At 46.4% G+C, this 14,829-nt stretch overlaps 1 protein-coding gene across 4 annotated transcripts in view; it reads left to right on the top strand.

Moving 5' to 3' along the window:
* Positions 1-14,829, top strand: part of MYLK4 (myosin light chain kinase family member 4) — a 92,810-nt gene that overhangs the window by 65,972 nt on the left and 12,009 nt on the right. For all 4 annotated transcript variants that reach the window (XM_067751846.1, XM_067751849.1, XM_067751848.1 and 1 more), the window contains 7 exons: positions 3,234-3,339; positions 7,312-7,405; positions 7,479-7,588; positions 8,479-8,620; positions 12,105-12,175; positions 12,949-13,077; positions 13,725-13,877. In XM_067751846.1, coding sequence (XP_067607947.1) covers positions 3,234-3,339; positions 7,312-7,405; positions 7,479-7,588; positions 8,479-8,620; positions 12,105-12,175; positions 12,949-13,077; positions 13,725-13,877 — 805 coding nt within the window. The remainder of the gene's footprint in view (positions 1-3,233; positions 3,340-7,311; positions 7,406-7,478; positions 7,589-8,478; positions 8,621-12,104; positions 12,176-12,948; positions 13,078-13,724; positions 13,878-14,829) is intronic.

The raw sequence follows: 14,829 nt of genomic DNA, 5'->3' as shown, positions 1-14,829 counted from the left end.
GTCCTATGGTGGCTTTTAGAGAGCTCTTCCCCGAAGAACAATCTGAGAAAGAAACGTTTAATAAAGCTCAACACGAAATAGGCTTAGAAGACCCCTGCCTCTAGTTCACAGAAGTTTCACCGCATTTCATACAGAAAGACCACAGGATGAAATAGAAGATTTTGCCGTAAGAAATTCCACAGAGCCAAGAGAAAGTGAAGACGGGAGAGACATTTCATGCCCAGAGAGACTGAGCTGACAAGAAAATAATAGCTCTGGGGATGATAAGCAAGGCTCTGCAGATAAAAATGAATGGCCAGTGTTCAAAGAAGAGAAAAATGGGCTTCGTTCTAAGGAAAAGCCTGGTGACCGAGAAGCTAAGGAAAAAGGAGAATCCGAAATTCCAGATGAAACAGGGCTGGACAAGAGTTCAAATAAAGAGCAGTGTGTTTATAGAACTAACAGTGGTCATTCCTATGAAAGGTAGGGTGTAAAGCATTTGCTTCCACAGCTGACGTTTTCTGCAGATCTATGTGCCGTTGCAATTTAAGTCCATATCGAAGGATAACTGAAGTGACTGCTTTAAAGCAGGGGTTTAGAAGCCACTTTCCCAGCTGTGTGGAGTTTTCTTGGCCACGTTTTCTTGCCGTTATTTTTTCTTCTTGCCTGTGACATTTTCAGGCATTTTATTGTTTTCTAAGTCTTCTACCAAATGATAGATGGATATAATGATTAGTAGTAATCACATCCAGTACTTTTAAAATATCAAGTAAAAGTTTCCTATTTTTAGCAGTATAGAGCACATCCTTCCTGAGATCGATAACTGAGCAATGATCAGATTGATCAGATGTATAAATTGGCTGCTTCCCAAATATTGTGAGGATTGAGTACACAGTAGGTCATTGAATGATTCTTCCTCAACCGTGAAGTTTCACATATAAATTCAGGCAATTATGTAGCCAACTCAAATGAATTACTCTACGTTATGATGAGCCACAGGATGTCTGGAACAAAGACCATCCCAGTTCAAACATCTGTGGTATTTTTTAGGGATTTAAGACATAACTCTTATTTCTTATTTCTTTTTTTTCTTTTTTTGGCCGCCCCACGCAGCTTGTGGAATTTTAGTTCCCTGACCAGGGATTGAACCCAGGCCCTCAGCAGTGAGAGCTCGGAGTCCTAACCGCTGGAGCGCCAGGGAGTTCCCCTTATTTCATTCTTAACTAATGTATTTTGGAAACTAATTGTAGAGAAGTCTAAGTTTCCAAGAATTAAATGTAACACTAATGTTTACTAAGAAAGTCCATCACTGCAGAGATGTTTTTAGTAAGGTCTGGAGCTGTTGGGAAACTTGTTAGGTCAGTTCTTTCACCAGTAAAGGCTGACTCTCTGCTGTTACCACTCAGAGACCACTGCTCCTTTCATTTTGCTTTAACGTGGTCACTTCTATCGTCTTTAAGGAAAGGAAGTGAAAAATGGAGATCAGACTAGTTAGGCAGTCATGAAATGACTGCCTTTGTAAAGGGTCCGTGGACTAACTTGGGGTCATGAGGTTGTTAGGGAGGGTCCCCGGGATGCTGGTCATCTCCGCCTGTAACCGTGCTGCTTGGGATGACGGGGCTGCATCCTGCTTCATCTCACCCCGAACACTGACATCGCCAACTCTCCATCGCGAAGCTTACCTCCCTTCAACAAAGCATCATCTTGAGGACGCTTTAGTGCTCAGAAACTCGGCCATCTGAAAGTTTTCTCCCGGAAACTTTGAGAGCTGTGGCTGGATTTTATATTCCAGGTAAAATAATGGCAGCAGAAAAGCCATTTTCACATCACGAACCACAGGAAAGTCAGCGACAGGACCTGTTTTGCAGAACTCTCATCCAACAGAGCCCTCGGGCGGCAGTAAGCGGAGAGGGGCAGAGGTGAGCTTGGTCCAGGAGGAGAACAAGAAGAGCAGAATAGATGCGGCAGGTGCAGGTGACAGATGCACATGGAGGACACAGGAAGCCGGAGGCACCGGGGGGACCAACAAGACAAAGTCCTGGGCTTCCCTGGAGCAAAGACCCCCAGGCAGCAAGATCTGGTGACCCCCCCTGGGTAGGAAACGGCTTTTCTTCAGCCCTTTAAAGCTCCTTAACCTTTCCAGCAAACATTTCCGACTAAATTTCACTTAGCCTAACAGCCTGGAGGAGACATCATGCCACATTGATGCCATTTGTGTTCATAACTCAATCACTTTGGGGGTTTTTTTGGTCTGAAGAGACGAATGCCACCAAGAGAATTCTTTCATACCTTCTTCACTTTTCAGCATATTTATGGTGTGAAGGGAGAACGTCCCCATCAAATCAACTGCCCAGAGATTTATATTATCTGAATCTTAAAAAATATGAACACTTGGCAAAGTACCTAGCTCAAGATAAGTGCTCAAGAATAACATTTTGAATAAATGTAAATTTTTGAAAGCGAAGTTATTATCTACTCACTTCCCTTCGTACCCTTTGTATGCACGTAAGAAGCTGCACGCAGTAGATGTTTAAGTAATGAATAAATGGGGAAATGAATAGGTTCACGGCAAGTGACCGTGGAAAAGTAAAAAGGATACTGGAGGAATATTAGTGAGTAACGATGTATTTTAGAGCTGAGGTGGACTGGAGGTTAGATGCTTAGGCTGGAAGGTAGAAGGCGGGAGAAATTTGAGAGCTGTACAATATATACTTCGCCAGTTTTACTGGGTGTTGGATTTCAGCCAGGAAAAATGCACCTTTGCGCCTTAAATGTGTCTTGAATACTGGCTAAAATATTTTGGAAAGTCATATATAGTAATATCAAACGTTTCAATGACATGAAGAAATTTTTCATCTTTTTCTTCTGCCTTAAAGAAAATAATGGGCTTTATCACTGGTGCTTTTAAAAAAATGGGTCAGTTTCTGGGGTTTATGTTCAGATATCTCCAGTTTGAAAGTACTACCTGTTTGGACTGTACGGGGCTTGGAGATTTGCAGTTGTTTGACGTTTCTGAAAGCTGCCCTGAGGGAGATAGGTGCCATGGTGCAGAGGCCCTGACACCCTTTCTCAAAGGTGTTGTGCGTCACCTTCATGAGCCGTGTATCCTAACACGAAATGAAAACTTACATTCCCTGGATCATTAGAAATCAAACAGGTGCCCACTGTGTTTTCTTATTAAATGAGCACGTTTGCACTCAGGCCCAGGCTTGGCCCTCGGGCCGCTTCTCACGCGGCCCTTCTCTCACCTCCAGACGAGGCCTGGGCACCACCTGCGCCGTTTGATCACCGCATCGTGACAGCCAAGCAGGCCGCGGTCAACAGCTTCTACACCGTGAGCAGAACTGAAATCCTAGGAGGGTGAGTAATGCTCACAGCTTCAACACTCTCGCGACAAAAGAGGAAAGAAGAGCGCTTTCAAAGAGACAGGTCTTTTCTGTTGTTTTAATTCTTATAAGTGTTTTTATTTTTATTATTTATTTTTATTATTTTATTTTTATTATTTTAGCTTTCGTACTGCTTCTTCATGTTTTTAAATTTTTATTTTATATTGGAGTATAGTTAATTGATAACGTTGTGTTAGTTTCAGGCGTACAGTATAGTGATTCAGTTATACATATACATGTATCTATTCTTTTTCAGATTCTTTTCCATTATAGGTTATTACAGAATATTGAGTAGAGTTCCCTGGGCTATACAGTGGGTCCTTGTTGTTTATCTATTTTATATATAGTAATGTGTACATGTTAATCCCAAACTCCTAATTTATCCTGCCACCTGCCCTGCCTTTCCCCTTTGGTAACCATAAGTTTGTTTTCTTTATCTGTGGGTCTGTTTCTGTTTTGTAAATAAGTTCGTTTGTATCAATTTTTTAGATTCCACATAGAAATGATATCATATGATAATTTGTCTTTGTCTGACTTACTGCACTTAGTACGACAATCTCTAGGTCCACCCATGTTGCCACAAATGACATTATTTCATTCTTTTTTATGGCTGAGTAGTATCCTATTGTATATATGTACCACATCTTCCTCATCCATCTGTTGATGGACATTTAGGTTGCTTCCATGTCTTGGCTATTGTAAATAGTGCTGCTATGAACAAAGAGATGGATCTTGAGAATTTCATAAGTGTTTGCCAGTCTCAACCAGAGAACCGGAAACATCATAAGCGAACATTTTAAGAGATGAGAGATGTTAACCATTTCCGAAAATCATCACTGATGCCGGAGAGGTTGATGTGGTGACTACCCTCCACATTTAACATCTGCTTCACTTCCTGTGCTGTCGTGTCTGGAGTGAGTCCTCAGAAGGTTTAGAAGCTTGAAAACCGAGGAACAGAATGTAGAAATGAGCGAACACTGTATTTCTCATGGCACGTGTTTGTCATTGTTGGTTTCCGTTTATGCTGTTACCGTATGAATTACTATTATTACTGTATTTCAGTCGGTTACTTGCCTCCCAGAAGGACTTATTGGCAGGACATCCACATCTCCCTGAAGTAGGAAGAGTCAAGTCTATCGGGGGCGGGTCGGTCACTGGGGGAAGTTCCTTCTTCTTCTACCTCAGTCACAATAATCCCCCTGCGAGATCTTGGAACTTAAGGCTTAAATTATTCAGTTGACTCCCATCAGCATATCTATGTAAAATAGGAAGAGGAAAGCAGAACATTTATACAAATATATAGAAATTTACTTACCAACACAGGGAAAACACGCATGGCTACTACAGAGCGCGTTCCCGCCTATGGTCCTGGGGGTGAGGTTGATTTTGCAAAGCCCCTCCCCCCCCTTCCAATCCCATTTACCTTTTGCCCTTTGTCACGCGGACACACATGAACTTCCTCCTCCTCCGCTGGCCAGCTGATCCATTGTGGCGAAGGCCCCTCAGGCCTGTGAGGATGGGCTGAGGGGGAAAGGGGTGCTTGGGTGGCAAGCCAGCGACTGTTTCTCTAAAGGAGAGAAGTTATTTGCAGAAGCAGCTTTGAAACAACCACCAGGGTTTGCGTGTGCTTCTGATCGAGGTTTGTCAGTGACTCTTAGAGTTTCCTTCCTGCCCCTTTGGGCAGCGTTGACTCTTCTTTGTCATCCTGCAGGCAGGTCCAGCTGCCCATCACCCCCTGTTCTGGGCTCAGTAAGTAAGTTAGAGGAACACAGTCAGATGTGTATGTTTGCCTCAGAACACAGAGAGGTCATCAGCAGGTGGCCCTCCTTCTCAGTAGTAGGAGAGTCAACATGCAGCAAATTATCCTGCACTTTGGGCAGAGCTATTGCACCATGGCAAGGATCCCTGGACCCTGCATGCGGTGTCAGGCCCCTGAATTTTCCTGGGGTTCATCTCCCCCGTGGCCTGTAGGGGGATTAGAGTCCCCGCTCACCCCGTTCAGTTAGCATGACGTTATCAGCCTGTGGACCAGCAGGGACCCTGTGAGGTCACCTCATCACTCAAAGCTTTGCAGAATAAACCAGGCCAGAGAGACAGACGGGGTGGCCCTAAAGCAAAACAGCCACGAGGCACCACTGCTGGGCCAGGCCGTTCTGGGGGCCGTTGCTAATTAAGAAACAAGCCTTTTCGTAATGAACAGCCACATCGGAAGCGCCTGGGGCTGTAGGTTCATGAGCTCCAGGAAAGAGACCACGCCTGGGCCGGTGGGCGGGATTGAAGTCGTGCTCGCCTGTGCTCACGGACCCACCTGCTTCTGCTCAGGGAGCGTGGCTGAGTCGGGGCGATGCGGTGCCCTCGCCTCCACTCCCACCCCTTCCCTGTTGCAGCAGCCCTCTCCTCTGCTGTGGGCTTCTGGCCACGACGTTGGGGAGCTCTCCTTCCACTCCTGCATGCGGCCAGCGCGACACAGGCAGGCACGTGGGTTCCAGTTATTTCACTAAATCAGGCATCACGGCAAGCAAGTCAGATCTGAAGATTGTTCTTGAGTGTGCCTTTTGGTGTGTGAGGATATTTGAAAGAAGCTGTCTTAAGAAGTATATTTAGGACTTCCCTGCTGATGCAGTGGTTAAGAATCCACCTGCCAATGCAGGGGACACGGGTTCGAGCCCTGGTCCGGGAAGACCCACATGCTGCGGAGCAACGAAGCCCGTGTGCCACAACTACTGAGCCTGCGCTCTAGAGCCCACGAGCCAGAACTACTGAAGCCCACGCACCTAGAGCCCGTGCTCCGCAACGAGAGAAGCCACCGCAGTGAGGAGCCTGCTCGCCACAACTAGAGAAAGCCCGCACGCAGCAACAAGGACCCAATAGATCCAAAATTAAATAAAATAAAAATAAATAAATTTATTAAAAAAAGAAGGATATTTAAATTTATATACAAGCTAAACTGTCAAAAAATCTCACAGGTGGTTATGGAATACGTATTTTGATTAAATGTGTCTATATGCAATTTTGTTATTACTTCTTACTTATTTATATGCAGTTTCCAGAAGTAATCTGGTATGCCTGACCTACAGCCTGTACCACTCGTATGCTTACGAAGCCTAGCTTGTTACATTCCTATGTATTCAGAAAGATTCTATTGTTTCTGTGACGGAAGTTCTCAAATTTTAGGGTTCATATGAACCACCCAAGGGGCGTCATGAAAGTGCAGCTTCTGGGGCCTCCCCCGGCCTTCCTGTATCAGTAGGGCTGGGGTAGGGCTGGGACATCGCCCCCCCAGGGAATTCTGATGCCAGTGGCCTGTATCAGAACTTGACGTGTTCTAGGAGCTATTTTTAAAAATTAATTAATTAATTAATTTTTCTCTGCGTTGGGTCTTCGTTGCTGTGCGCAGGCTTTCTCTAGTTGCAGTGAGCGGGGCTCCTCATTGCGGTGGCTTCACTTGTTGCAGAGCATGAGCTCTAGGTGCGCGGGCTTCAGTAGTTGTGGCGCACGGGCTTATTGCTCCACGGCATGTGGGATCCTCCTGGACCAGAGCTCGAACCCGTCTCCGCTGCATTAGCAAGTGGATTTTTTATTTTTATTTTTTGCGGTACGCGGGCCTCTCACTGCTGTGGCCTCTCCCGTTGCGGAGCACAGGCTCCGGACGCGCAGGCTCAGCGGCCATGGCTCACGGGCCCAGCCACTCCACAGCATGTGGGATCCTCCCGGACCGGGGCACGAACCCGCGTCCCCTGCATCGGCAGGCGGACTCTCAACCACTGCGCCACCAGGGAAGCCCCTGTTCTAAGAGATATTGGCTACAGCATGTGCATAACAGGCTTGCTCATTCAAAGTCAAAAAGAGGGGTGCCGGGCAGCTGTATTGTCCACTGGGCAGTGACTGGAGCAGGGCCCTGGTGGGAACAGACCCTCATGCTGGGCCTCGTCCTCTTCTCTGGCAGGGGGCGCTTTGGCCAGGTTCACAAGTGTGAGGAGAAAGCCACAGGTCTGAAGCTGGCGGCCAAGATCATCAAGACCAGAGGCATGAAGGACAAGGTGAGGGCTGTGCGGTGTGGACCCCACCTGGCCGTTGTCCTCACGGCGCTAAACCAGCCCTTCCCTCTCCCAGGATGAAGTGAAGAACGAGATCAACGTCATGAACCAGCTGGACCACGTGAACCTCATTCAGCTCTACGACGCCTTCGAGTCTAAGAACGACATGGTCCTGGTCATGGAGTAGTATGTCCCCCGCCGCTGCCCCAAACCTACCCACACAGCCAGGGCCCCTTTGTATGCGGCTGCGGCTCTGTCCTGCCTCGGAGCTGCTGGACCATGCTGGGGCGCCCTGATTCTGACTTGCATGTGTCAGAATCTCATCCACTTCGGGAAGGAAATTACTCGGGAACTGACGCCTCCATGTGAGATTTTGTTGATAAGTAGCAGGACGACAACAGAGGTTTAGCTTTATTTCCAAGCTGTGCTGTCAAAACCCCGGCTTAACTCTTGTTCTGGGTAACCTGGAGGAAAGTGATTCTTGAACTGCATCTCACCTTTGACCTAATTGCTAATACAAAGTTCATGTCAAACTCTTACAAGTAAAGCTAAGAAGCTTCTGTTTCAAATTACTTTTATAAAAACGTAGTAAGTGTTTAGTTAGAAAGTGAGTCATTCTGACACTGAATTGGTGTTTGTGATTCACATCATTTCCCCACCCCAGCCCCCGTTTGGGGTTTTGTTTATCACTGTGCGATGGGGATTTTGGATAATAAAATATCCAGCATCAGCCACTTAGAAGCATTTTATCGGTGAAATTAGTCTAACCTTCCCGTGGTATTTGGAATCCCTCTCCCTGCCTTCTTAGCATCCTCTTCATCCTCCGTATATGTTAGGAAACAGCAGAGATGGGCCCATCCCAGAGCTGTAGCCACTGGATGAGAGGGCTTTGAGACTTTCCATCTGTGAAAGTGGTGGTGGCTCAAATAAGGGCCTTCAACGTAAGAGGCATCTCACTGAGAAGGTAGAGACATAGCTGCCCACACACCTGTTGGAAGAGTCAGAGAGGCTCAGACACGAGAAACACATGCTCATCAAGAGGTCGTGACTCAGGACGCCCCCCTCTTTCCCTGCAGTGTGGATGGAGGGGAGCTCTTCGACCGCATCGTTGATGACAACTACAATCTGACCGAGCTTGATACCATCCTGTTCATCAGGCAGATATGTGAGGGGGTAAGGCACATGCATCAGATGTACATCCTCCACTTAGACCTGAAGGTAGGGTGTGTTTTGCATCATCTGAAATGTAAACCCTTCCCAAACCCTCCCCTCAGTGAGTGGACTTGGATCAGGGGGCCCTGTTGGGTACTGTACACCAGCTAGGGAGATTGATCCTGTCACTAGGTACATATTCAGGAATTTGAAACTCTGGATTCTTGCCTCATCTCCCCATTCTCAACGTCTCTCACCTCCTAATATGTGCATGTCTCCATCTGTAGGGAACGGCTATTCAGATTCTTGTAACTTGCCTTTGTTAAAGGAATTCACATGGGAGATGGTTTCCACCACCACCACCCTCATCATCGCCACAACCATCACCATCATCACCACCACCATTGCCACCATCACCATCATCATGACCATCACCACCACCATCACCACCATCACCATCACCAACACCAATACCACCACTACCACCACCATCACCAACATCACCACCATCACCACCACCAGCACCATCATGACCACCAGCACCACCACCATCACCATCATTACCACCACCACCACCACGATCATCACCACCACCATCACCATCATCACCACCAATACCACTACCACCACCATCACGACCATCACCACCACCACCATCATCACTACCACCATCACTACCATCACCATCATCATGACCATCACCACCACCATCACCATCATCACCACCATCATAACCATCACCATCATCACCACCATCACCACCACCACCACCATCACCATCATCACCACCATCACCACCACCATCACCATCATCACCACCAACACCACCATCACCATCATCACCACCATCACCACCACCACCACCATCATGACCATCACCATCATCACCACCACCACCATCACCATCACCACCATCATCACCATCATCACCACCAACACCACCATCACCATCATCACCACCATCACCACCACCACCACCATCATGACCATCACCACCACCACCACCACCACCACCATCACCACCATCATCACCATCACCACCACCACCACCATCATGACCATCACCACCACCACCACCACCACCACCATCACCACCATCATCACCATCACCACCACCATCACAGCATCCGTGTTGCATCCTCTCATTATTAGGATGAGTAGGTGGGAGAATTTTAGCTAACTCAGAATTTCCTTGTTGTAGCCAAACTTTCCAGCTCTCCAAGAATCCCCAGCACTGTCTTAAAACCTTTTAGGAAAGTGAGGACTTTAGGGATTGTTTTTCTACAGGCATACTAGAGCACAGAGGAGAAACCTATGGCAGAATGGGATACAGGGCAGCCAGGGGGAGGTGCTAAGAGGGCGAGGGGCAGAAGGGGGTGGGTGGGGCTGGGCAGCACCCTGGGAGCAGTGGAAAGCCTGTGCCAACAGCAGGGAGCCAAGCCTTCTTTCTCCTCTTATTTAATGAGCCTTTCCTTTCGCTCTATCGCCCATTATGAAGTCCCTAGAATTGGACGGTGCATAGTTACAACCAGGGAAGGACCAATAACTCCGACCAGCTCTAATTTCGTAAAGTGCATCTTCTTGTGTGGCTCAGTCATTTTCTCATTTCCCTGTTTGCACAGCATGACAGGGAGATAAAATATATATTCTGTATAACATACCATCTACTGCAAGTCATCAGGGATTGCAGAGCTAAATAAATGTAACTTCCTTAAATAGGTTTCCATGGGCCGCTGCTCCTCTAACTTGGCTTCCCTTACTCTCTTGATTTATGTCTTTTGCCTCTCCCATTCACAGGCCAGAAGGAAGTGATATATAAAATGACACAGCCAGAGGTTAAAAATCATTAGCAAAGCCCGTGGCTATGAGCTGGTTTGATAATGCATGTTTTCACGGAGCATTTTCATTGAGGGTAGATATTCTTACACATATCCCTAAAGGGCTTTGACTGGCAACTGAAATGAGGACCTGACCTGTCATAAGTCAAACAACTCCATATGTGGCTTCATATTGTTGATTGAGGACTTGCAACGGGCAATTTTAGCTGTGGCTTGTATGTAAAGATCATAATAAAAGCGACAGCTGGATGAGTCATTAAGGGTCAGGCATCCCTTCCAGAAAGCTCCTTGGAAGGAAAGGGGCCCAAAATATTGAATGCTTGTCACTATGTAGGGGAGATTATAGGTGACTTAAGAATGATCTCCTTTTATATATTTTTTGTGTTTTGCAAAACTTATTCAATGAATATGCTTTAATTTCATAATTAGAAAAAAAATGTAACTTTTGAAAGTGCCCTCAGAGCTGTTTCTTTACATTCTGCAAATATTTTACGTCACGGTGCTCCTTGGCAATCGGACAGCTTTATACATGATCGATCAGTTATTTAAGCATGAGGCCAAGTCTTCTTGTATAGCACCCACTTTTCCATAAGTCGCCTTTTCTTATAGACTTCTGTTTTAGAGATATTTTAGAAAAAAGGCTTCCAAAGACATTATGCCCGACCAAATGGACTATTGATTATTGGCAGGGTGACACTAGGTCATTTCATGAAGTGTTTCTGAGTTTCTGATCTCATTCTAACCTCTTCTCTACCGAGACGGGCAGGGGAGGGGCAGCCATGATCCCACCTAAAGGATGGGACGTGAGTCCTGGGGATTTGGCAGCTTGGCCAACCTCCCCCTTCCCGCCAGCACTTAGGGAAGAGTTGGGGTTAATTAGAGCTTGAAAGGTTCAGGCAATGCTTTGAAATTTTTATTTCTCTTTTACGGATGACCTGGACTTTAAAACGAATCCCTTATTTTTCCCAGACCTCGGTTTTTCTATCTTAACAAAGGTAGGTACACTTGTAAGACATTCTGTAAACACTGAGCTGTAGTGCTACCTACCTTTCTCCTCGTCACCCTGAGACTGTCCGGTTGGCGGGGCAAAGTCTTTCCAGACTCAGACTCCAAGGGAACACTTAGTCAAGGGTTTTAGACACTGAGACCAAACTCAGCACAACTCTGGAATTGCTGAGAATGGAGAGTGAACGGGGGTGAGGGAGCCCCTCCTTTCACATATGACTTTCCCACAGACTGAGCGCGAAGGGAACGTCCGGAGGTTAGAGCCGTTCTCGTTACAGTGCATGTTCAGTGTGGCTGGTGGAATGAATCAGGCCATTTCTCCTGGAACTCATAAATCCTCAGGAAAAATATTCCTCCAAGAAGGGGAAATCCATACTTCATAATTTTAGGGGGCAGATGTCAAGGCTGAGACGGCCCCCACCAGTCCCTTTGGAAAGGCCTGAGCAGGAGGCCTCGGCCTGAACTCAGGCGTGATCGGCGGCGGCAGAGGGGGGAGGGACGGGCAGGGCCAGGCGAGCGAGGCAGGGGACCTACAGCCTTGCCCACCACATAATTAAAGGAGAAAATACCCACGCAGACAAGCCAGCCCCAGAGGGAAAGGCCCGATCTGTTTTCCCGAGCATCGTTGTATTTTTAGTTGTGGTTCAGGGACAATTTGAGTGAAGGATGGTTGTTTTCATTGCTAATGTGTCTCTTTCTCCTGGCAGCCTGAGAACATCCTGTGTGTGAATCGGGATACTAAACAAATAAAAATTATTGACTTTGGATTGGCCAGAAGGTATGTCAGTTTGGACATAGGTGTATGAACTGAGTTAGGGAGCACGGTGGTGCTCGTTCTTTGCAAAGAAAAATCTGACGTACCCCTTGGTTTCATATCCCCATTTAGAATTAACCAAAGTTACGTTTCAGCTTTACCTTGCTGGCTTCAGAATTTGAACGTTCAGGAGTTTGCACAGTGCACGCAAGAAAAATATGGAATATTAAAACCTAATACAGTGCAGTTATTAAACTTGAAGACATTAATTCAGGATTTGTAAGAGTTTGTCTTAGTCTTTTATATTTGTTCCATGTGTAAAGAGAATATTTACTTAAAAAAATTAATAGTGTGACCAAGATTGCAAAGGGTTCTGGCTCAGACCAGCCTCTTAAGGGAGCAGAGACTCTGCATGGACCTCAGCGCATTAGTGGAAATATTAAATGGTCGTAAATTACCGCATCTTCTTTATTCATTAAAACAGGCTCGTTCAAGCCATCAACATGTCACAGTCTGTATCACTGCTCCTTTTGTCGTGTTCCATAATTTGTGCTCGAAATTATTCCAAGTGGCTTTTCTCACAATTATTTCAGATTATTAAGGCTTTCTAGTGGGAAGCTTCTTTACAAGTTGTGGACACTGTCTCTTCAGTATGGGATTTCCTTTATCGTCTCTTTATTTTAAATTTGCTGTGTGGCTGCAGTTCTTTTGCTCGTTGACCGCCTCCTCTCCACTTCTGTGCTTTTTGACTTTTGACTGACCTTCTCCATTCCTCTGCACTGTCTCCTAAATTTCAGATACAGACCCAGAGAGAAGCTGAAGGTGAACTTCGGAACGCCAGAATTCCTCGCCCCTGAAGTTGTGAACTATGATTTTGTTTCCTTTTCCACGGACATGTGGAGCGTGGGAGTCATCACTTACATGCTGTAAGTGGACCCCCAGCCCCTCTGACGCTTGTTCTCAATCGCCCCGCATATTCTATTTGCTATTTTGAATAAAAACCCTAATTTATGTCTTTCGAAAATAAATAACTCTGTTCCATAGTCAGATACTCCCTAGGTTCTGTTGACTCCCGTGGGTGAGAGGAATAAACTCTTTCCCTGTACATCCCCTGAAAAAGTAAAAGGATGTCTTCTTCATTAATCACCCTAACCCTAGGACAACACCTAGTGCCCCCAAAGAAACTAGAAGAACACAACCGCCCCCAAACTTGTGTCCTGATCCCTGAAATGACTCAGTAGCTTTACTCTTCAGAAGTGACGTTCCTGGCGGTTGCCGTCTGCGGATGTGACAGCACTTTGCTAGCTGTAAAGTGCTTTAAAAAGGCAGTTTTACTCTTCTCTGAGATTCATACCTGAGGGTAGCTGCCGCCTTCATTGTGACCTTGTTTAAGTTAGGAGTTGGGTGGGAGACATAGCGTTTTCTCGATTGCAAAGACATATTATAAAATTATGCTTAATTCTTGGTGATTTGCGTCCTTTCAGTTTTAAAGGACAGAAACAAGAAGGCAACTTATCTGTACAGGGTTTGAAGGTGTTTAAAGACTACTCAACCCGGACTCCGTGTCTTACAGACTCAGCGGTTTGTCCCCCTTCCTGGGAGATAACGACGCCGAGACCCTGAACAACATCCTGGCCTGCAGGTGGGATCTGGAGGATGAAGAATTTCAGGACATCTCGGAGGAGGCCCGGGGGTTCATCTCCAAGCTTCTGATCAAGGAGAAGAGGTGATCACATCCACTCTGTGCTCAGGAAGAAGTAGGGGTAACAGAGAGGCATGCTCCACCAGGGTTGTGAGAACTCATGTCAGAGAACTACCACCCCCTCGGTGACACCTGTGTTGCACCTGCAGAGTCGTAGTTAGAATGAATTTGATGCCCTTGACCCCGTTTCCTGAGATCTGGGACTGCCGTGGTCACGAGGCTTGAATGGGGCTGCAAAAACCCATCCTTCTGCCTTTTCCAACAAGGCAGTTAGGGTCTCTTGCTGGGCCTCTGTGCACTCACCCTCCAAATGAAGGGTTCGGGACAAGTTATTCCCATGATCCCCTTCACATCTACGAGGCATATGTGGCTCCATGCAGGTGAACACTTGACGATCGTTTCATTTGAGAGTCTGCTATGGACCAGACTGTGCCAACTGCTTTACAGACATTATCTCTTTAACCCCACACAGCCCCATGGGTGGAAATTATCAATAATATTCTATGCGTGAGACTCCAAGATCGTACGGCTAGCTAAGTGGCAGAACCGACGATCAACACGAGGCCGTGCACTTAACTGTTACGTATTACATGGACTTTTACTTTTCTGCTCTGCTAAAATCACATAATTCAAACTTCAGTGGACGAAGAGTAGTGATACTGAAATATAGGGGCTTGCATTTTAGAACCATGGGGGTGATGGGGGTCAGGGAACGGCAGGGGTAACGGGTCTGGTGCAGAGCCTGACATACTCCTTCATGCAGCACTTCACTGACTATCTCCAAGCTGCCAGGAAATATGTCTGGGGCTTTGAGAACAGATGCATAAAGCCCAGTCCCTGCCTTTAATTAAGTCATGAGCTAATAGAAGACACGGGTATATTTTAAAAGAGGCAGTGAAATGTGGTTAACATTTATTAAAGATGGAGTATATTGACACGGGCCAGAACTGAGCCTGAAAGGTGAGGAGGGCTTAGC

The sequence above is a fragment of the Pseudorca crassidens genome, chromosome 10 (assembly GCF_039906515.1).
Source record: "Pseudorca crassidens isolate mPseCra1 chromosome 10, mPseCra1.hap1, whole genome shotgun sequence".
Classification (NCBI taxonomy): domain Eukaryota; kingdom Metazoa; phylum Chordata; class Mammalia; order Artiodactyla; family Delphinidae; genus Pseudorca; species Pseudorca crassidens.
This window is presented reverse-complemented; position numbering and strand designations above follow the sequence as displayed.